Below are 20,920 nucleotides of genomic sequence, written 5' to 3'. Positions count from 1 at the left end.
TGTAATTGTAGACCTATGAAGTGCACTTACATGGTTAGGTGGAACTGATAAAATGGACAAAGAGTGTGATTGGTATATTTCACAAAGCAGCCAGTGTGTGTCTTCTACACTTTATTGGATCTTTTCTGTTTTTTATCTGGACACACACATATGTGTGGAAAAAATACTACCATAGTAATAATGATACACAATAACAATGGTCATAAGTGCACTGAAGACATGTTTCTGACCTGGTGGTGAAGAAGCTTTCAACCGATCTGCTCTCGATGGACCGTTGAGAACGGGACGAAGCAGCAGAAGGACTGCCAGGATACACATTGCCACCAACACCTAAGACACAAGCAGACACATGCATTTAGACCCCACTTTAAGTAAAATGATTTATTTGTCCGTTTCTTTTCATCTCTCTCACCCACTCTCTGTCTCTCTCTATCTTTCTACTTACTGCTGTCCCAAGATGCCAGGCTGCGTGGAGAAGCTGGTGTGTTGTCTCTGTCTGGAAAAAAATGTTTCAAAAACATCTCAGCACAGTGTTGTGACATGCATGAGGTTCAGTAAACAATGAATATCAACTCAGATATCTTAAATCAACCTCCACAAATGTGTATGTTACCTGTGGAGGTGTGAATGTCATCTATCTCCTCACTGTCCCTGTTTGATGGTCTGCGACCGAACCCGACGGAGAGCGTTCTCTGTCTCCTGCTGCTGGTACTGCGTCTGCTCCCAAAACGCACACCTTAAACACACAGCAGTGTTAGAATGTATAATACACTACTAACAACACGCACCAAGCTTAGATGGCAAAAATCCACAGATTTTTCAAAATTGATTTTCTAACTTCTTTCTTTATATTGCATTGACTGAATTGCATAATTCCATCAAAGCAACATATGTAAAGTCATTCAGAGTTTGGTTTGATATGAAATGGCCTGTTGCTGAGAGAGTTACTGATTCAGATTTAGTCTTTATGTCATGTGCGAGTATGTATACCTGTGTATCGACTGTTGGTGGCTTCTGACAGTGTTTTCTTGGGGCTGGTGTCAGTAGTAGTAAAGGCGGTGTACATGCAGATGATCCCACAGCTTTTGCTGGTCTGGATGGCCTTCATACGATATCGCTTAGATGACCCTGCAGGACAGACAGAGAGAGTAAACGTGTGTGAAGTGCGTGTTATACTGTGGTGTCCTCTAGACCCTCACTGGTGAAACACTAGATGACCAGCACAAACTGTGCAGTAACAGATGAGCTATCATATCTGACTTTACATCTACAAGATGAACCAACAAGGTAGGAGTATCTAATAGAGTGGACAGTAAATGGACACACTGTTTAAGCTCTCAAGCAGCACTGCTCAATCTGTTCAACTTGTACCAGCGCAACACACACTAACACACCACGACCACGCCAGTGTCACAGGAGTGCCGAGAATGATCCACCACCCAAACTGTATGGTGGTCCTGTGGGGGCCCTGACCACTGAAGAACAGGGTGAAAGGGGGCTAAGTATGCAGAGAAACAGACGGACTACAGTCTGTAATTGTAGAACTACAAAGTGCATTTATATGGTAAATCAAGCTGAGAAAATGGAAGATGAGTGTAATTAAGTGTTTTAATGAAGTGGATGGTTGGTGTGTCCTAAGATAATTTCATACTTAATCTATTTGTAATCAAAACTTAATTTAAATTAATAAAAATCTGTTCCTTCTTAATGATTACTGCCCCCTCTCACTCTCTTTCTCTATCTGTCTCTATTCCGTTCCTACCGTGTTCTATGTCTGTCTCTTTCTCAGCCATGTTCTCAAAGTCTCTGATGATTGAGCGGGCAGTGAGTTGGTGGATGATTTCATCCCAGTGGCCTCGTGGGGGGCTCTCAGTGGCCCACAGCATAGAGAGGTCCACAGCCACCTCCCAGGATACAGGCCGGGCACCCAACAGGCCGTGGATGACAGAGCGACACGAGGCCTGACCAGCCTGAGAGTCACCTGCAGGGGCAGGTGCAAAAAGAGCCTCAGGATCAGTGAAGCTGTCCCAGTCCAGTGGAGAGGCAGGAAACAGGAGACCATCTGTAGAGAAAATAAAAGGAAAAAAAATGAGTTAGATTGAGAGAATAAGAAGGTGAGGAGAAGCGGGAAGAGAAAAAAATCTTAGTTGATTAGCCATTGACATCAATGATAGAACAATTATATGATAGATATTTATATGTTTAATATGATCCGACAGACTGCACTACACCACACAAAGTATTGGGGATGATGTGTCTTCTATGGTTTGGTTGTACAGAGTGAACTTTGACTGGGAGCACTGTGACAGGAACAAAGAGAAAATCAAACAAGACACTGAAGGGTTTGATTAGCTGATACATTGAATGGTAGTTAACTAAGTTAACTAAATAAGATTCATTGATCATAGAAGGAACCTTTAGTTGTAGCTCTGTGTTGTGCACAGACACCCATGCTCAAAGGACTGGGCATTTTATAACAGGCTGGGACAGAAGGCTTTGAAAAATGTACCTTTCATTTTCCTGAGCCAAACCAACAGTATAGAATTAGAGGTCCATAGAATCATTCTGTGATTTCAAAATACTAAATATGTTGAATAAACTTTTGACCAAGAAATTAAAAATTGCAAATATGCATGTTATTACAGCCCTAGTACACATGCATGTAAACTGTGTGCACAGTGCAAACATTAACATATTGACATTAACTTATGAACACAAAACAGAGTTTTGTGTATCACTGCACCTCTAAGAATGCACAAAATTTTTTTTAGAGTAATGAACAGCAATATCTTTATTAACATTTGTTTAAATGAATAAAATTTTACTCCCAGTAATCTTCATAAAAAAGGAGTTGTAAATAATTAAAAGTGTTCAAAGTAAGAAACTGATATCAACAAAAAGAGTGAAGTCTTTTCTCATTTATATGTTACAGTAAGATTACAAAAACATATTTGGTTAAATTAGACATCAATAAATATGTGGTGCTAGTTGCTGGTGGGTATCTTTAAATAAAATCACTGATTTTTGCCCATGCTTTTGGCCTGTAGTGTATATGTCTTTCTGTATGCATGTGTGTGCATGTGAGTGTGTGTGTATATATATATATATTCTCTCACTGGAGTCTGTAAGAGACAGAGCTTGGGGTGTGTTGTGTGTCTCTATGTCGTTCTCATCCAGTTTGCCTCCAACAGTCTGCTCAAAGGACACTCTCTCCAGCGCCCTCCGCAGGCGGTGCATGTCCAGGTCACCCTGTGGGGACGAGAAACTGCGGCTGGCCAGAGCACAGCGTGCTAGAGCCTTCTGTCTGCGCACACACTCCTCTCGATCTGACAGCCGGACTCCCTTTACACACACACACACACACACACACACAAAGTTACACAACACAAGTGCATCTAGTCAGAGAGAATTTTAATTGCGTTTGACAGTTCAGGAGGTAAAGTGGTTCAAACTAATGCATTACAGTAACGTGATTATTTTTCTCCAATAACGATGTAATGTAACATATTACAGTTTAAATCTTTCTAATCACGTTATAGTTATTGACTTCTAAAGAATTCAATTATGTTGCATTACTCATATGACTGTAGGATCACAAAATTCATTTTACACAATGTAATTAAATTGTAGATTTATTTTATGTAATTAATCTGTGCCAAACTCTGATGAGTTGTTGTAACTTGTCTAAATGTTATGTATATATACATTTTTAACCATACTATGCTAATGATAACTGCATGCACATTAGCACTGCTATGGAAAAATGGTAGGAAAAAATTTAGAATACTGGTAAGATTTATATTTTATTCACAAAGATTTTATTTTGAGGAAACATCTTCTGCTTCAGCTTCAGCTGTTCATCATCTTAATCAGCGTAACTGTGTTTTGTTTAAAGTAACACAGAGTGGCTGCCTTTTAAGCGGTGATGACTGTTTCTTTTTGTGAAAATTTCTGGAAAGGACTATCAGGTTTTCCCTTGTACAGCTGGAACAGGTCTGGTTTGGTTTTAGAGAGTAACATAGAAGTCAAGTACTGAGTAGTTTTTTAGGAAGTGAAAAGTAGAATAATATGCCTACTGTTTACGATCATTCAGAGAGTGCATCCTACAAACAACCCACTGCAGAGAACAAGCTTAGCTTTGGCTAAGGCATATATTTGCTTGTTTTAAAGGCATATTAAAAAGAACAAATTCTGAATTGTCCTTTCAGAGGTATGTTGGAATCATTAAACTGACTCAAAAAAATCCAGTGCCTTTTCTTATGGTTACTGATGGTTACTGTTGTGGGTACTTGAATGATTATGTTTCAGTTCCTGCCTTGTTTTTGAACATGCCTTTATGACTGTGATTTGCTAGGAAAAATGACAGAAGGAAGACAGAAGAAAAACAAGAAGTAACGGCGGACATATTGTTTGACTGTTATTAAACCTACACTATGTAAGATATTGGGATTTGGAGATCTCTCTGGTGGAAATGTGTAATTGCATGTAACGAGCGGAAGAACATTTTGTAACGTCAGTTGTTGGTGGATGACATTTTGCAAGAATGTAAGGCAGTTATCTACTATTGTCATTATATCTTCATCAGCATAATGTCAATTTTGCCTTTGAGACCTAAACATCAAGCTGGACCTTCTTTCTGAGCCTATGCATGTGATGTCAGTATATAAAGATGTATGACGTAGCCTGAAAACCTGTGAAATCTGACACCTCTTGAAATAAATACTTCATGTTTTACAGGACATCTTGCAGTGCCTTATTTAGGTATATTATAGTTTGTTTTTCCTCCTGACTCAATAATGACTTCTTTTATCAACTTTGATGGCTCATTTAAAGCATCAAGTAACGTCACTTTAAACTTAACACCTCAAAAATGCATTCAGGAACAATTTGCATCTGCTTTTTATTACAGAGTGTAACGTCATTTGAGCCAGTAAAACATTGTTTAACCTAAAACTATTATAGTCCGCTTTGACCAAATGATCTTCGCTACTATTATAACTCAGAGTTTTTAGCTCCTTAAAATCCACATTGCTGACAAATAATTTATATCACTCAGGTCTGACACTATTTTTTTATTATTATTTTTATTTAAAATTAAAAATGACAAATGCATTTGAGCCAAATACTTTTTCAATCTTACCTTCTCAGGTTCTGTATCCACAGAGGAGGTGGCGGTCTGTTGCCACGGTGACTCCCAGCGTGAGAGCCCCCTCCCCTGTGGCTGGACCCTCTCCAGGCCCTGTGGGAGTGAGCCAGTGTCCATGCTCAAAGAGAGACCCTCTGATGGAGAAGAGAAAGAGGCCAGCCCCCTCTCACTGCTCAGAGAGCAGCGGGTCAACATGTACTGCTCCTGCACATATGATGCCTGCTCCATCCGCCAGCGCACATCACTCACTACATAGTCCTGGTCAGTGACTAGAGAGGACACACAAACACATTTCAAACCATCAGGCCAAAACACACATGACAAAAGTGACGAACCCATAATATCACTCAAACTTTTCAATATTATAACTTGTTGAATCAAAAGTATGTTCTAAATGTTAATTAATTAAGTGACCTTTATCAGTTCCACAACGAGGAAATTTCACATCCGCATTTAACCCAACCAAGTGCGATCTGGACTTGCGGTCAATGATGATAATGATGACTTAACCCAACCGTGAAGTAAAACACCACATACACACCAGTGAGCACACACACACTAGGGGGCAGTGAGCACATTGCCCAGAGTGGTGGGCAGCCCTGTCTGGGGCATCTGGGAAGGCCAATCAGATTTCAGAGGAAGGCAATGGTCACCCTGACCACCCCTTTAAAAGCATGCATGATTTTGTCTATTTCTGCCTGTGCATATTAGAGCTGGAGGTGTTGCAGTGTGTGTAATACCGGAGTTGCTGGTGTTGTCCGTAGCTGGAGCACAGGAGAACTCAGAGGAAATTTCTTGTGAAATTTCTCTCAGTGCATCCTCAATCTCTCCCTCCTCTGCTGCCTCTCGCTCACTTGCCGGCACCAAGGGCTGCAGCAGCTCGGATGATCCAGGGGACAGCTCAAATACTGACCCCACAGAGCCCCGTGGGGCAGGCCTGTATCCATGACTCTTTACCTACAGACACCCACGGTATACAAACAACAGACAGCAATATATTAACAAAAAGGGTTATGTAGATGTCTTCAGCAACAGAGTTCTAACTGACTGACTCTCCTACTGAGTTTTACTGGTTTTACTGCAGCTCTAATCAAGATCCACATGATTCTTACACTAAGAAGCTCCTGACAGTTGGATGAACTGCATTAGGTATAACTGCTCAGTGAAAGGGACTGTTATAAACCAGGCTTCTACACTTGCCTTGCCTTTATGTGGCCTTCGCAAACCTCTAAATGACACCCTCTGTCTTCTCCCACTTTCTGTATATCTCACACAAACTTACTTCATTCTTCTTAACTTTGAATGCAGATACATCATAGAGAGTGCAGTAGCCTATCAGGCGATTCCCTGGGTAGAGCGGTGGGATCTCATTGGGCGAAAGCAGAGCCTCCATGTTGTCTGGCACATACCAGTCAATGCGCACATCTGTCAGCGCTGGCTCCAGAGCTTTCTTCAGACACTTTATCAGCTACAGGAAAGACAAATCATTCCTAACATAATGCAGCAGTACTTCATAGTACACAAACACGATACACTGTAAAAATATTCTATCAAACGCCTGACAAATTAAAATCTTCCCTGACGAACATTTTTCAAATCTGATGAATTCTAAATATTAATTTCATCATAATTGCATCCTAAGTGTTACACAGCTTTCTCAACCACTTCAGAATCTTTCATGGCTCTGCCTAGTTCTGCCATTGCCTTGTTCTTCTTGTTCTAATGCATAAACACAGCGAAGGAAGCTTAGCCCCACATTTACATTAAGAGTCATTGTCAGAAGAAACCCAGAGAGTAACTGCTGGAGAACCACAAACCAGAATAAACAGGAGAACACATTTCCTGAGGACGCTACCATATTAGCCAAATTATGCCCCCTAGTGTGTGTGTGTGTGCTCACTGAGTGTATGTGATGTTTCACTTCACGGGTGGGTTAAATGCAGAGGTGAAATTTCCCCGTTGTGGGACTAATAAGACTCACTTAATCTTAATTTGAACCTAAACACTTTCCCATTGTCTGCCCACTTTCTGCATTAGGTTTGGCCTTTTCTCCTGAACATCCAGCACTATTTTTTGCCCTGAATGTCTTGAAACGCACTTCATAAAGTGTTTGAGGCTGAAGGTAAGGACTAATTTCTTTTAAAAAGCATTTCTGTTATTCTGACTTCTTGTTTGAAGTGATTTGGAGGTGTGAGCTCTTCCGAGAACTACTCTTGCGGCACAGAGAGGTACTACAACTTCCTGACTGAGCGGAGGAGGATCCGAGACGGCTGCCAGTATATCCCATTTCAGTTTAATTCCTCTGCAAGTGGCTAGATCATGTATAGGTCACCACTTTTTTTTGTCTTTTGTAGGTCTTGAAAGAACGGCTCCTGGGTGCTTCTGCCATTTGTTCTCTGCTGTGCTCTAGCGAAAGAGGGCTTGGTAGGCAGCGGGCGAGGAAGCAGTAAAGCTGCTGTGGGGGAGGGCAGACAGAGAATGAGTCAACCCACACATCAGCCAATCCTAGCTCCTAGGTCCCCATCTGTTCTGCATATCCCCTAGTACACGCCCCAGGAGCTCGTGGAGGAATAAAAGAAAGGTAAATACAATAATAATGTAGTGTTTATTACTAAACATGGCTATATATTGGGCATATATTTAGTTTTTTGACCCTTATGTTAAGTTTATGGGTTTTTTTCTCACCAACCATGAACTGAAAACATTGTCGGCAGTCCGGGTCTTTATAGGAGCTGCTGAACCTCGTAGTTCGTGCTTGCTACGGCAGCACATATACTAAAATTGGAACGATACAGAGAAGATTAGCATGGCCCCTGCGCAAGGATGACACGCAAAATCGTGAAGCGTTCCTCATTTTGAAAATGCCCTTTTGGCCGTCCCTGCTATTTTTTCTTAATATTTCGGGTGGTGCAGTTCCAGGTTTAAACACTAGGTGGCCCGCAGAGCGTGTGCTGCTCTAACCGCTCGCCTCTCAGGGCTTCACAACTATCTAGTGAGCTACTTTGTTAAAACATTTTTTTTAGTTTTTTAGGAATTTTTAGATAAACGCACGGAGTTCCAGGAGCTGATATCAAGGACCTGCGACACGCCGGGAGAGATTTTATTAAAAACACACTAAAAAATCCCCCCGACACGGAGATTAGACTGACTGCTACCGGGAGCTCCGGGCTCCAGCGGTCGGTCTGGCAGCGCTGGCGGCAGCACGGGCTCCCTGAGGCGGCTAAAAACGGGCCTCGGTCGTGGCACCTGCGCCAGGAATGACATGTTAACTGTTCAGGTACTCTGGGAGCCCAAAGTGGTTAATTCGCGTTATTCTTGTAAATGTTGTAGGAGCCCCGCGCTGTGCTGGCCAGATTTCCAGATCGCGCGTTAGCTGAATTAGCCTGTGGTGAAACGATGAGCAGCTGAAGTCTGTTGTAAACGCACAAAGGGCTCTAACGAGTTTTTATCCAGAGTCTAATCGGATCTGGTGATTAAACACATTTACCTGTGAGGATATGAGAGGACAGAGGCCGTGGGACATTTCTCACCGCTGGATGTAGTGAGCATAAATAACGCTACAGGTCTAGAGCTGCGTACAGAAATGTGCAGTAAAATCTGTTGTGTCTGCTGAATTTAGCACAGTGGCTTTAACAGAGCAGCATTTTGTGTGTAATCGATCTTATTCTGAGTCTAGATAAGAACAGTGGAGTAAAGAGGCATCTTAAAGGGGAACTCCGCCGACTTTTCAAAATTCTCATATAACTCTAAGTAAGTAGTAGGAAGTAAACAGTCTGTTTAATTTAATGGAACCAAATGTCTTAAAGCTACCTGCCTAAGAGAAAGACAGATACCTGAAATTTACCTGAGACGTAGTTTTATCATGGTTTTAAGAGAAGGTTTTGGTTTACAGTACATGAAGGGCGGAGCTCAGGAATAATAGTTTTTTTATTTACTACATAGACTGAGAAGTGTAGATTTACTGATATAAACATTGCTATATTTGCACTGGAGACATTATGTGCCCTAGTCTAAATATAACCACTCTAAATGACCTCGTTTGTAATGAATGAATTATGCATCAATTTTTTACTTGCCAAAAATCCCTAAATACTGTCCATGCTTTAATATAACCCCAATGGTGTCCTAATGTCTCGCTTACACCAATTTTTCAACATTTCTGCCCAGTACCGCCACTCAGACTAAGTTATTATGTGTAATGGTTATGAATTTACTGCCTGATGACACTAACTTTGTTTTTAATAGCTTTTGGCCTAAATGTCTTTCAGATGTAATCAGCAGTGGAGAGATACATTTACAAGCACTATCTTATCATGATCACCGTTTCATATGGAGACCCAGAACTCATGTGCAGGTTCAGTCAGATAGTATATAAAATGTCTTTATTTGTGCTGCAGACATTGTGACCTCTGGTCACCACCACCCATCACCACCACCATAAAGGAAAACCATCGTCTGTGGTTTTATCCACAGTGAACCATTTCACACCAAACCACTCTGACTTTGTTTACATCTCAGCAAGTGCATTAGGTAGAACTCTTGAAAGATTGGTGCGTCTGTTTCCAATAGGGCTGAATTTGTTAGATTTGAAATCACAGTTTGAAAAGTGCAGTTTTCAGATGGTAAAAGGTGGAATTCTAATTATCTCCTGCAATTTTCAATGTTGTCTTAGGTTTTGAATGGGGAAACTTCATCTAGTAACACAGATGGTGCACTGCCAGTCTGGCACGTTACATTCAGCTCAAGCCTCAGGTGTGAAAAAGTGGTTGTACTAGTTACTGTACTTTAGAGAAAAGACCTGGAGCTTAATACACAGACAATAATCACATTGAAATGGCAATATTTGTCAGGAAACAACACAATTAGAAATTGTAGCCATTGTTTTGAAAAGAGAATGTTGGCATTTTTATGCAGCCGTGACTGGTTGTTTAACAAATTCACTGGTATATGTTTATATTGCAAAATGTGGGTTAATGTTTATGCTAAAATATTGTGACAGTAGCAGTGAATGATGAAGATTTTAACATGTGTCTGTGTGTTTATTAGGAGAAATAGCACGGTGCCCAGGGAAAACGGGGGGGGGAGCCGCGGGTTGCCGACCCCTGGCCTCGTGATCTGACCATAGGATCTGACACTTCTCTTGATCTGACATGCGCAGGTTTCACTGTAACCAACACCAAGGCCGAGCCTACTAGCCATTAAGCCAGTCAGAAACAGGGCGGGGCGGGACTTACTTTGACCAAACAAATTGATAGATTCCACTGTCAACGCAAAACGTATAAACTCAGCCATGGAACACAACTATATTAAGCCTGGGGAAAATGGAACTGAATAGTAATTTTAGGGCTGTAGTATTATTTATGAGTTTGTTGCACTGTAACTGTTTCAAAATATTTAAAATAAATGCTGCATAGTTTGCTATTATATTTTTAAAAGAAATGAATGTGTCCTTGTTCATGTCATTTAGTCAATGGTTAGGCTACTAATCAATTCCTAGTTTACTTTGGAGTATTGTTATTGCCACCTGCTGACCATATGGCTGTAGTATCTGTAGTCTCCTATGCTATAGAAGCAATAAGGTATGTGACTAGTTAAAAACAGGTATGGATTCCTGAACAGGCCTGCTAGTCCCAAGAGTTCTGGTAATCTGCACAAGCTTCTGAAATATAGGCTTATATTGGGTTTGTTTATCTCATGTCTGAATGTTGTTCATGTATTTCAACAAAATTCAACACAATCTATCATTGAAGGGACTAATTCAAAAGCAAAAATTCTTTGACAGTAATGAAGATCAGGGTTATACATAGATGTATATCTGCGCCCAGGGGCCAACAAGTTATGTGTTGTTTTTTTTTTGTTGTTTTTTTTTTTTTACCCATACACACACCCGTCCCACACATACATCCACACTCATGTGTACCCACACATTCACCTAGACTTATATGTACACCTAGACACATTCACACTCTATATACACCCACACATATATGCACCCCCACATCCACCTGCTCTCATATATACACCTACATATAGACCCACACACCTATATACACCTGCACCGAACCATTCCGGTCAAACAACAACAGACATTAACGAGACAAAAGACAAGCTGGCCTGAGTCAGGAACCCATTGCCCCCAGTCCACCCCACACACCCTCCAATGGTCACCGCCCCACCCCCGCCACCCAGACACCCCAGAACCACCAGGGCACAGGCCCGACGCCCCGATGCAAGGCAGGTCAACCCGCCCCACCCTCCACGCGCCCCCGGCCCCACACCCCAAGGCAAAAAGGCAGCGCCCCCCGAGCCCCCACCCACCCACCCACCCACCACCAACCAGGGCAAGCACACAGACACCCCAGGTCAGCAGCCGAGGCCCCCCAGCTTACTCAGGAAGTTACCGACACAAGCTATGTTATGTGTTAAGTGTGTTGCATACATAGCACCCCCACCCTGCTCACCTCCCGAGCAGAGAAAAAAAGTTCAGGCTCAGGAATTTTTCCCACTATCACCCCTGAGGGCGCTACAGTTATATGCGAGTAAATCATCTTTAATTTCTTTAACTACTTTAACAAACCTCAATTGAATACATTAATGTAGTCTATATGTAATTATACCTGGCTGTCTAGGTACATCCAGAGGTGTGACTCAGCCCACAGGATGGTTTTCGGACATGGCTAATATCAGGTCATATGTACCACATTGCTTTTTAGCATGTGTAGTGATACAGTATAAGAAGTAGCAAATTTTCGCTATGACATGTTAAACAGTAACTTTTACACAATTATTTATAAATTTAATAAAATTTGTGCATAACAAAATGGTTTAAATGTAAAGGGCTCTGTTCTAAGGAAAAGTACCAGGTCACAATTGTTCTCAAGTGTTTAATGGCTCGAAAGGATAGTTGGTACATAAAATTATCCCAAATATGCTGGATGATGCCTGAGACATTGTGTTCTGATAGCTGGGACATACGATTTTAGCGTGAAACTTTTTTTAATCCATTCATGGTGTAGAGACACACACACAGGGTGAGGCTAAATAGTGCCCAAAGCACAAAAGACGTGCAGGTTCACTGGTCATTTTGGATAGTAAATACAGTGATTATTCTTTGCACTGTAACCCCTGGTTACATTGCAACCCCTGGATTCTAATTGCCACCGTTGTAAAGCTTAGTCAGCAAATTTCCTTAAAATCAACCCACTTATGCAGAATTCCCCTTTAAATCTACATAGAAACTATATACTTCGCTACTGGTTTCCACAATATGTAGCACAGCCCATCATCTAAAACATTTAACTTCATTTTTGCAAGGCCTAATGTGTTGTACATTCTTCAGAATCCGGCTGGATGAAAATGCTAAGTGCTCATTACTGCATGACAGTAAGTTTCAAGGGGCCTCTGCATTTAATGGTGTTAAAAGACGGCATGCACTGGGTTGATGCTTCAGGGATGTTGTCGCACGGTTACAGACAGCAGTATATGTTGGGGAAAGAGCTATTTTGTGCAAGGCTCCCATTTTTGTTCCACATTGAAATCATTTACAAACTTACACATTTACACAGCGTAATACTTTAGGAATACTACACTGTATTGCTCAAGGACTAGTCTTTGAAATAATCTGATTGCCATGCCTCTCTGCCAGTCATTGCCTCTAAATGCTCCTCTAAATGCCAAGCAAAGAGAAACTTTGACAGAACTCCTAACAACAAACTTGCAGTGAGAAGGCCTGCAGCCGTTAATAAGTCAGAATTATTAGAATTATTAGGTTGAAAGAGCACATAATGTCTGATGCATTGTCCTGATCATCTGGAGAGTGGGTACTTTTTCATTCCTGAAGCTGAAAAACGTTTGGATTAATCTCTGTTATTCTATGTAAAGGATCGCACTCGCTACTCGATACCAAAACTGTTAACAGACATACTTATGGTGGCTCTAAGCTAAACTGTATTTAAGTACATGTGTTTGATAAAAATAATTGAATATGCTGTGTAACAATTCATAATGCAGACAAATGCTGAGATAGCTAACTAATTAGCTTTACTTAGTTAACAGATATTCTCAAAAATCTGATTAAACTGTACAGCACTAACACATGTAATTAAAAACGTGTTTTAAGATGGAAGTTAATGCACTTGTACATGGGCTGTTCTTTGTATTGTTTCATTAATGTTTCCTGAAAGACCTTGTGTAAAAGACGATGAGCCAAACGTTGCATTAACATGTGTTTTGTGTCTGGGTTGTGCCTGGATTACCTTGGGTGGGTTCCATTTACACTTGTCATTAAATTTTGTCTCTGTGTGACCAGGAGATTTTACTTCATTGCATAAAAAACACATGAGCACAGACGTCGTTTTTCATTTTAGTTTTTCCCCATCAGTGCTGCTGTGCTCATTGCTGACAGTGCAGAGGTTCTCTGGGGGTGAAAAAATTCTGATGAAAGTCATTTTAAATGACATTACATTTGCACATTGTCCACAGTTCAGTCATTAGTGTTTTGCGTTAACGACAGCGTTGCACATTTTTTTGCTGGACTTAAATGAATCCACTTCTAAACTCTTATTCCCGCACTGAAAAAACAAAAAGTAAAGTATTTTATTTTTCCGTAATTCTGCTTTGTTTGAGTTTTGCATTGGACACTATAGTTTTTATTTATTTTTCTTTTAACACTCGTGTTTATTTTTATTACAGTGAACAAGCAGGTTTTTTCACTGCTAGGTTTTATTTTAGCATAAGTTTCAGTGAACTGTAATAACTCTGGCCTGAATAATTTGAAGTTTTTAAAGTATTGTTAAATATTAAGTGTTTATGTAGGTATTTTTAAAGATTTGTGTATTCTTTATTAAGCTGTAAAAATAAATACATGACAAAATTATGCTAAGCACTTACATCAGCCCACCTCAGAGTGTCAAACTGCATCACTTTTCACATTACAGTTGAAACTAAAGCCCTATTCGAGCTGTATTAGTTCTACCAGAGGTGATCAGGTAATTTGTACATGGTTTGACTGGCTGATTCGGCATAAAGGATCTGTATACTTTCCCCAAATCACCCCTAACAGCCTGGATCGAAATATCATCGTGTGGACATTTACTTCAGGTTTACCTCAGCGCCACTTCCAAACAGTAGAAATGTCTTTTTAGGCTACATGGCAAATATGGTGCAAAAAAAATGTGCGACACTGTATGAGGGCAGAGACAACAATGTGGTTTAACGCCCATTATCGACGGCAGTTCTAAACAGTGGTACCTAATCATAGTGTACAGGAGGGAAGATACTAGGGGTGAGAATCTCTAGACACCTCACGATTAGATTACGATTTAGAGGCCGCAATGCAATTAGAAGACGATAATCAATGCATCTTGATGCATCTTTTGCCTATACAGCATTTTTATTTTCTCACTGTGTGAGAACTTAAAAGCAAAGTATTTACTTTAAAGCAAAGTATTTGTAATGATCCATAATGAATTTTCTTCCAAAATCTTTTATTAATAAAACAAATGTGGCAAGTGAACTGGAAGGCTCTCATTAACTGCGCTTGTTTGGATCACATGAGACGCTACAGCTGCCACTCATCTGTGATAAAATGCACATTTACGGTAAAATAAAATCCTGTGGTAATGGACGTCCACGCAGCACGTTACGGCTGTCCTACCTGTTTTCTTTAGTCATTTCATAACTTTTTGTCGGTTCTGCAGGTCACATAGCAGCGATGCTTATAAATGCAAATAACGCATCGCAGTTGGTTTCCTGTTATGTTAAACCTGCAATGAGAGACTGTCAAACACTCAAAGGTTGTGAAGATGAAGTCGCTTCTTTTTTGAATTTTCCCATTCCACCTTAAATGGTGCCTCAGCCTGAATTTATCCTGGAACGGAAAAGAAACTGGAGAATGAGAAGCGACTTCAGCCTCGTAAAACAGTCGAACGATGAGAGACATTTTACAAGAAACTGTTCAACTTCTGAGGAAAAGTTTTCTGGAGGAGATGGGTGAAAACCAGCTATAGCTAAAGCTTAAAGCAGAGCAACGCAAGTCTGCGTTTTTGTTTATATTTTTTAGCCTATACTAGATCATTAGCATTTTGTTGAAAGAATAAAATGGCTCTCTAAGATTTTCTTGCTCGGTGGTGATGGTGTTACATGCTGCCACAGGCTGTTCGGGCGCTGCACTTACCCACTTCGAAGTTCCGCCCCTCGCGTTCCGTCAACATTACAGTATAAATGAAATATTTGAAAATTATAATATTATTATTTGTGAATTTATTCAGAATCGTTCACATCCGCATTGCGATGTATCTAAGAATCGAGTTTTTCCCACAACCCTAGAATATACGTGGAATTGTTGTGGATTTCTGTAGCATGAACCTGAGGATTAAGGAATTGAGTCAAATCAAGCTCCATTTGCCCGTTAGCCTTGTCTTCAGGTTGCAGAAAAGAAAAAAAAAAGTTTTCTGTTATCTATTTTTATTATTGCATTACTGTGATGTCAACTTGAACAGGACAACTAATACTGAGGAAGCTTTGAGTTCAGTGAATTATAGAAGGTAATTCACTCCGGTATTATTATGTAGCAGATCTGTAAAAACCACAAACATGACTGATTCATACTGGATTAAAATGACAGATTTAGTCTCAAATTACAGCACGTCCCCAGGTAAATCTAATCCAGCTTGAACAGGGCTTAAAGCTGTGTTCACATTACTAAGCTAAAGTGGCACAATATCATTTTTTGCCTTAATGTAACTGAGATATTATGTTTTAGAGCTGTGTGGACAAACACATCAGATCTTTTCAAAGCAGATCTCAGCCACTTTCATATGTGATTCTAGCTTGGATTCATATCTGATTCCTGGCCGTGCAGCCATCATTTTTTCACCTTCATCTCGCTCCAGAAATGAACAGTTGAGAGCTGTAAAGAGATGATAATAATAATAATAATAATAATAATAATAATTGCAACAAAGGCTTGTTCTGCTGATTAGTTTGATGTTCATGTCGTTCATTTATGTGATGATATTGATTAGGATGTACGCATGCGGCTCATTTCAGGACATGGGTTCGATGACATTAATGCCAGATTTGAGTCACTTACCCACACAAATGTGAACCGTCAATTTCAGGTCTTAGCAAAAAACAGGTATATATTCCAAACTACCTAGACACTATCTGAGTAACTCCAACACCAAAATATTAAATGACATGTTCAAATGGATGTACATTTCTGTTTATTTTGTGTTAGGCGGTCAGCTGTATGGGAATACATTTTGAAAGTAATCCTCTCAACGATGTCATTGCTGACTGTGTTATCAGTGAACCGACATATTTACTAAAGCCTAGAAAGGATGAGGCTTAAAATAACCTGTCTCACTGCCTGCAGCCTGTCAAGACTTCTAAGATCTATGAGTGCGAGTTCTAAGCACCGAAGCCACTGCTTGTTTGGGTGAGGAAGACGAAGGGATTAGATTCGCAAGATTCCTGTTCATTCCCATTGTCAGAGAATGGTTACCAGCAAGGTGTGTTGCTTAGGCTAATTGTATGAGGTCAATACTTACAAACCACATTGTTGGAGAATAAACAAGTAGTTTATGTCTAATGCCACGTCCATTATTTAGGAGTTGAGTTGAGTATCCTTTAGAGCAGCATCTGGGTCATTTCCTCTCTGTAAATCGTGATTTCCTTCATTCCCCTTTGATGCATGGTCCTCTTCACGCTCCTTTGGTCAATATAACTAAAGTTAAAGCACACACCCAAAAAGGGATGCTTCTCATGTCAGGGGGGTGTGAAAATTCACGTTTGCCTCCATGAGCTGGAAACAAGTGAAATGCCAATGTGCATCAATAAGGCTTCACTTAGCACTTGAACACAAGGGGTAATTTATCAGGCTAACTTCCCATTTTTCTTTCAAGGCTTTACAACAGAAGAAATTATTGCTTTGAATGATTTGAAAGTCTTCTGCAGTTAAAACAACAAAAAAAGTCATTTTGTTCTCTGTCCTGTAAACTTTGCTCAGTGTTTTGGCTTCTGTTGTTTGTCGTTTAAATTCAGTTCCAGTTAGGATTTGTCTTTCTACTAGACAGCGAGTGTCTTCTCTCACCTTTGGCTGCAGTCTCTCTTCTTCACAGTGGAACTCTGCATTTCCCCCCGTCATCTTGGCAATGCCCTGAAGCAGCCTTCTGCAGGCCCGTGGCCCGAGACCCAGTCCAAAACACCTGGATACACACACACATGTCTCCTGATAAGTCACTTAACTCACCAAGCATGTTGATACATACATTTTTTAAAAATTTATTTAAAAGAATATTTGCTCTGTCCTAGTTTTATAGCTGAGGCCATGAATACACTTTGTGTGAGTATGTTATGTCACACTGACTGACTCAGTTTACTGTATCTAATTTAGTCATTCTAGAACGTGTTACACTGTATAACACTATCAGAGTTGTAAGTTGAGCTGCAGCAACAACCCAATAGTTTCATGCTTATTAGAGCCTGTTTATGGAAACAACACATCAACACACACATTGTTTCCATTTTACCTTTGTTTACATTGTCCCTTTATTACAGCGGTCCACATGTTTGGCTTGGATGCTTTCCTTGGGGTCAGAGTGTAACAAGGCTCTTGGCTTGGGGAAAATTCCAGCGTCGTGTGTCCTCCACCTTTCTTTGTTTATCCCCTAACCTGCTAGTCAGCGCTAAGCAGACGCATTTCCGTTTACATATTTGTATATGCAGAACACAAATACATTCTGTTTACACTTGAGTTAAATGTGGCCAAGATCCGTCTCGGACAACCTACAAATGTGCTTTGAGTGATCTAGCCATAATCAGCTCACAGTGAATGCTGGGGTGTTTTCACCTGGCTTCTCATGTGTTCAAGTGAAATCCAAACATGATCCAGTCTCTAAAATCGCATGTCAGTGTAAGGTGCAAACAGGTCTTGTGTTGAGAGCAGTGATATTCTTGATTTGAGTTTACTCCCTCTTTCTAGATAGATTCAATTTTATTGGAGTTTTATAATATCATGTCATTGTTTGTTAATTAGAATTTAGACAAAGACTTGGGAAAACACGTAAATGCTAGATGGCATGGCTAACGTAGCTAATTTTGGAATTTTAAAAACTGTCATTGCTGCTGAATGAAGAGCCGTTTGGGAGCCAAAGGAATCAGTTCTTTTTGATGAGCTGGGCCGATTGATCTGGCTCACAGTTGTGTGTTTAGGCCAGTTTCCACTGTATTATAATTTATTATCACCCTAATGGTCAATCTTTACCTCGTGCCTATGATCTGTACAAAATGGATTTTCCCCTAGTTTTAACATCGCAATGCAGTCAAATGAAATGCTTCATTGGATTTGAATGATTTGAAAGTCTTCTGCAGTTAAAACAAAAAATGGATTCTTCTGTTGTATAGAGAGCCGTTTAAGCTGCTGGTTGTTTTACTTAGCAACTGCTTTGGTAGTTTGTTTAAACTCTAGCAGCTGGAAAAAACACTACTTTTGGTTTTAATTTGATAGGGCAGTACTGGCTAATAACGGTGGTCAGTGTACTGCACATACTTAGTTGAGCCTGTTTCTGTGATGCCTTGAGTTTTACATTCAGTTAAATGAGACCACAGCAAATACAAACACGTGAGTCCTACAGTAAACCAGCAGCTCTTTATTAACTTAATTAAAAAAGTTAAAAGCTAGGAGTTACTTTGAGTAGGCTACATGACATGCTGAATCAGATAAGCAGAATTTTTCATTACGCCTGTTAAATATATAACCCCAATTCCAACGAAGTTGGGACGTTGTGTAAAACATAAATAAAAACAGAATATGATGATTTGCAAATCCTTTTCAACCTATATTCAATTGCATACACTACAAAGACAAGATATTTAATGTTCAAATGGATAAACTTTATTGTTTTTTGCAAATATTCACTCATTTTGAATTTGATGCCTGCAACACGTTCCAAAGAATTTGGGACAGGGGCAACAAAAATAACAATTGTGTGTGCAATAACTCAGAAGGACACTAACTTAATTTAAATAATTTAAATAATTGTAACTGCTTTATACCTGATGTTTCATATTACTTGCACAATCACCGCCACCTTACTATATTCTTAAGTACTTAAATCTGGTGTACATACTGTAAATTCTCTATATTGTCTTAAATGATTAGTAAAGTGTTTACTTTTACATAAATGGCTGCAACTGTAACAACTGCAATTCCCCCCTGGGATCAATAAAGGAATCTGAATCTGAAAAGACTGGGAAAGTTGAGGAATGCTCAAACACCTGTTGGAACATTCCACAGGTGAACAGGTTAAGTGGAAACAGGTGAGCGTCATGATTGGGTATAAAGGGAGCATCCCTGAAAGGTTCAGTTGTTCACAAGCATGGATGGGGCGAGGTTCACCACTTTGTGAACAACTGTGTGAGCAAATAGTCCAACAGTTTAAGAACAGTGTTTCTCAACGTGCAACTGCAAGGAATTTAGGGATTTCATCATCTACAGTCCATAATATCATCAAAAGATTCAGAGAGTCTGGAGAAATCTCCACAAGTAAGCAGCAAGGCAGAAAACCAACACTGAGTGCCTGTGACCTTGGGTAACTTGCACATCTGTGAAGGCACCATTAATGCTGAAAGGTACATACAGGTTTTGGAGCAACATATGCTGCCATCCAAGCAACGTCTTTTTAAGGGACGTCCCTGCTTATTTCAGCAAGACAATGCCAAGCCACATTCTGCACGTGTTACAACAGCGTGGCTTCATAGTAAAAGAGTGCGGGTACTAGACTGGCCTTCCTGCAGTCCAGACCTGTCTCCCATTGAAAATGTGTGGCGCATTATGAAGCGCAAAATATGACAATGGAGACCCCGGACTGCTGAGCAACTGAAGCTGTACATCAAGCAAGAATGGGAAAGAATTCCACCTACAAAGCTCCAACAATTAGTGTCCTCTGTTCCCAAACGCTTATTGAGTGTTGTTAAAAGGAAAGGTGATGTAACACAGTGGTAAACATGCCCCGTCCCAACTTCTTTGGAACGTGTTGCAGGCATCAAATTCAAAATGAGTAAATATTTGCAAAAAACTATAAATAACTAAAGTTTATCGGTTTGAACATTAAATATCTTGTCTTTGTAGTGTATTCAATTGAATACAGGTTGAAAAGGATTTGCAAATCATTGTATTCTGTTTTATTTATGTTTTACACAACGTCCCAACTTCATTGGAATTGGGGTTGTAGAATCAAGTGGCATGCATTGTATAAAAAAATCGACACATTTGTATTCACACAGGCTGAATATGTGTAATAAATGACCCAGAAAGATAAGCGGCTCCGAAAAATGTTTATGTACTATCTGGCTAGATTAGATTTGTTACAGAGCAAGCTAAAGAAGCAAACCTTAGATACCAAATATGTCTTGGCTGATTGACTATACTTTGGTTTGGTTTGAAACTGTTCAGGATATGTTGTCTTTAAATTTTCCATATTGTCAAAGTGTTCATGAGACCATGGATGGCTTCCTACCTCCATATTCAAAGGTAAAATCCCTCTGGACTGAGAAAGAGAGTGTTTAGTATTCCTCTAGGAACAATAAGGACCATTTAACTAATTGAACCTTTAAGGAAAGCGGTGCCAGAGAGCATGCACACTGCTTGGAATTCATCTCAGGTCTGCCTGGCTCTTAAATGTCCTGAGTGCATATCAATAACAGGAGTGTGTGGCGGGTGAGGGTGGGGTGTATTATGAGAATAAGCAGAGCGTCTGTATTGAGGCTTGC

At 40.1% G+C, this 20,920-nt stretch overlaps 1 protein-coding gene, 1 long non-coding RNA gene and 1 other non-coding gene across 6 annotated transcripts in view; 2 read left to right on the top strand and 1 right to left on the bottom strand.

The window, feature by feature from the left end:
• The window catches only part of LOC108428256 (von Willebrand factor A domain-containing protein 5B2-like), a 67,621-nt gene that overhangs the window by 5,718 nt on the left and 40,983 nt on the right, over positions 1-20,920 (bottom strand). For both annotated transcript variants that reach the window (XM_037531047.1, XM_037531048.1), the window contains exons 11-20: positions 17,241-17,355; positions 6,429-6,614; positions 5,887-6,103; positions 5,141-5,415; positions 3,117-3,342; positions 1,763-2,062; positions 991-1,128; positions 614-736; positions 446-496; positions 231-330 (exon numbers count right to left, since the gene is read on the bottom strand). In XM_037531047.1, coding sequence (XP_037386944.1) covers positions 231-330; positions 446-496; positions 614-736; positions 991-1,128; positions 1,763-2,062; positions 3,117-3,342; positions 5,141-5,415; positions 5,887-6,103; positions 6,429-6,614; positions 17,241-17,355 — 1,731 coding nt within the window. The remainder of the gene's footprint in view (positions 1-230; positions 331-445; positions 497-613; positions 737-990; positions 1,129-1,762; positions 2,063-3,116; positions 3,343-5,140; positions 5,416-5,886; positions 6,104-6,428; positions 6,615-17,240; positions 17,356-20,920) is intronic.
• LOC119261596 overlaps positions 7,073-20,920 on the top strand; it is a 36,280-nt gene continuing 22,432 nt past the window's right edge. The window contains exons 1-2 of one of the 3 annotated variants that reach the window (XR_005129090.1): positions 7,073-7,268; positions 7,501-7,727. This is a non-coding gene — a long non-coding RNA (uncharacterized LOC119261596). Of the gene's footprint in view, positions 7,269-7,500; positions 7,728-8,124; positions 8,424-20,920 lie in introns of those variants that run through there. The other 2 variants (XR_005129089.1, XR_005129088.1) reach the window with 2 other exon arrangements.
• On the top strand, positions 7,898-8,004 carry LOC119261654. The gene has a single exon (XR_005129147.1). It is a non-coding gene; the product is annotated as a U6 spliceosomal RNA (small nuclear RNA).

This window comes from Pygocentrus nattereri, chromosome 19 (genome assembly GCF_015220715.1).
Source record: "Pygocentrus nattereri isolate fPygNat1 chromosome 19, fPygNat1.pri, whole genome shotgun sequence".
In the NCBI taxonomy this organism is placed as follows: domain Eukaryota; kingdom Metazoa; phylum Chordata; class Actinopteri; order Characiformes; family Serrasalmidae; genus Pygocentrus; species Pygocentrus nattereri.
The sequence above is the reverse complement of the archived record's forward strand: the minus strand, read 5'-3'. Positions and strand labels throughout refer to the sequence as shown.